This window comes from Stigmatopora argus, chromosome 1, assembly GCF_051989625.1.
Source record: "Stigmatopora argus isolate UIUO_Sarg chromosome 1, RoL_Sarg_1.0, whole genome shotgun sequence".
Lineage (NCBI taxonomy): Eukaryota > Metazoa > Chordata > Actinopteri > Syngnathiformes > Syngnathidae > Stigmatopora > Stigmatopora argus.
In genome coordinates, this window is record NC_135387.1 from 20,478,352 (window position 1) to 20,480,502 (window position 2,151).

The 2,151-nt window shown below is 46.5% G+C and overlaps 1 protein-coding gene across 1 annotated transcript in view; it reads right to left on the bottom strand.

Moving 5' to 3' along the window:
• Positions 1–1,008, bottom strand: part of b4galt5 (UDP-Gal:betaGlcNAc beta 1,4- galactosyltransferase, polypeptide 5) — a 30,833-nt gene extending 29,825 nt beyond the window's left edge. Inside the window, exon 1 of the mRNA XM_077608309.1 lies at positions 292–1,008. Coding sequence (XP_077464435.1) covers positions 292–397 — 106 coding nt within the window. The 5' untranslated portion in view covers positions 398–1,008. The remainder of the gene's footprint in view (positions 1–291) is intronic.
• Between the last annotated feature and the right edge of the window lie 1,143 nt (positions 1,009–2,151).

Sequence of the window (2,151 nt, forward strand, 5' to 3'; positions counted from 1 at the left end):
AACATTGTATTAACACAATTAACACAAAAATATCAATGGAAGACCTAAATTGGCACACCCCCTCGGGGACAGCTACAATCATCCTAATGGGATCGCGTCCCATCCAGTAAGGTATCATCATGACCAAGACAGGGAGCTGATGAAGGAAGGCTCAGCCCAGCCAGCCAGCCGCATGTCTCCGCTCCCAATGGCAGTCACACATGACTTAACCACATCAGATCTCCCACCACGAGATAACGACTAATAATAATCCTCATCGTGTTGAGAAAAAAATCATTAAATTGGACTTACCGATACCAGGTGCTGAGTAGATGAAATACAGTGCCGAGGTTGAAAGCGAGAAGAGGAATAATAGCCCAAGGTATGACCTTCTCCGGAATCGCAAATGTGTCGGCATTATACAGGCAGCAGAAAGCACACGGTGGCACGTTTGCGTTATCTGAGCAGGGCAGACACAGCGGTTCGGATGTATCCAGGTACGGAAAGATTTTGGACAGTGGTAGGCTTGAAACGTTCCGTGCGTGGCGGCGTCGCTCTCTGCGGCGGGGCGTCGATTTCCTCGGCAGGTTGACAACTGGAGAGGAGCTTCCGGTAATCAGTCCAGTCATACGAATTCCATTCCTGGCAGGGGTGGTTTCGGCTCTATTGGTGACTAAAGTCCGATTTGAAAATCATAAAAAAAGGCGCACACGTTCACCCACCCACATACAGGCGCACGGTATTAACCGCTGGTTTCGGCTTCGGCGGTGACAAGAGCAAGGCAACCCGGCGGCCTTGTTTTCACTTAGGGTCCATCGTTTGTCTCGCTGTGCTTGGCTGATGGAACTCGGCCGTTCGTGAGCTTTCCCTCCCAGCCTTGCTGCCTGCTTGCTTGCCTGCCTGCCTGCCTACCCGCCTGCCTTCTTGCCTCACTATAAGCTTTTCGCTAAGGAAAATGAGCAGCGGCACCTCGGTGGGCGTAGACGCCGGACAACACTGCAACGTGCCTTCAGCGCTGTGCCGCTTTTAGCCGATAGAGGTCGCCCATTCGCACCGTTGGATCGAACAGTCTGCTGATTATCCTTTGTTTTCGTCATCACCATGAGGCAAAACTGTAAATAAAACAAATACAACTGTTTCAATAGGAAAGTTTTTTTGTGTGTGCATCAATTAATTATATTACCTGGAAAATAGCATTGACTCTTACCCTCTTACTCTCACCAATGAAGTAAATGTTGCATATTTCAATATTTTACACATATATATCCCAATTTCTTGATCATAAGGTCTTCTTAAGGCTGCCATTGATGAAGGTTGATCTCCAATCTATTTAAACTGGGAGTTCTGCCAGCGACCATTCTCTCCCAGCCGTCCAAATTCCAATGAATGGGACTCATACTGCTACTCGATGATGCAGTGGTTCTTCCGAACGACTTTGGTGCGGACACTCTGGGTTTGATTCCTACTCCTTGGCGGCAGTGTGAGTGGTTGTCTGTCTCTCTGTGCCCTACTACTGACTGGCGACCAGTCTAGGCTCTAGTCTGCCTGCCTTGCGCCTCAAGACAGTTGGGTTAGGCTCCAGCAACCCCCGCAGCCCTTTCAAGGATGGGCAGTATGGAAGATGAATGAATGAATGGGACCCATACTGCTGAAAACAGACAAACAAATTCACAGTAGAAAACGAAAAGACGCACACGATTGGACGTTTGTCATCGTTACCGGCAATGAAAGAGTTTATGATGTATCCTCCCTATGTGGTCATATAGAAAACATTTTGACTTTTTTTTTGGGGGGGGGGGGGGGGGGGGGACTGTGTGAACAAAAAAACAACACGTCAACGTTTACGTAAACTCCCCTATTTATTTGCTAATTTTATGCAAACCCACCTGAAAAGAAGTTAATGTGGTATTTGTTCACGTCCAGTTTTTTTTCCTTGTAAACGGAACACGTTACAATACCTTGTGGGAAATCGAGTCTGTCACGGACAAAATGCCATGAACATTGTCCCTTTTAAATATACTATTCCTTTATTTTTGTTTAGAATGCACGTACATACAAATATAAGCGTGCATTTTTAAAAACTTTAAGCAAATGAGACAAGATCATTCCGCATTGGTTGCGCTTCCCTTTAAAATACAAAAACTACAATTCCCAACAGCCAAGATAGCGGAA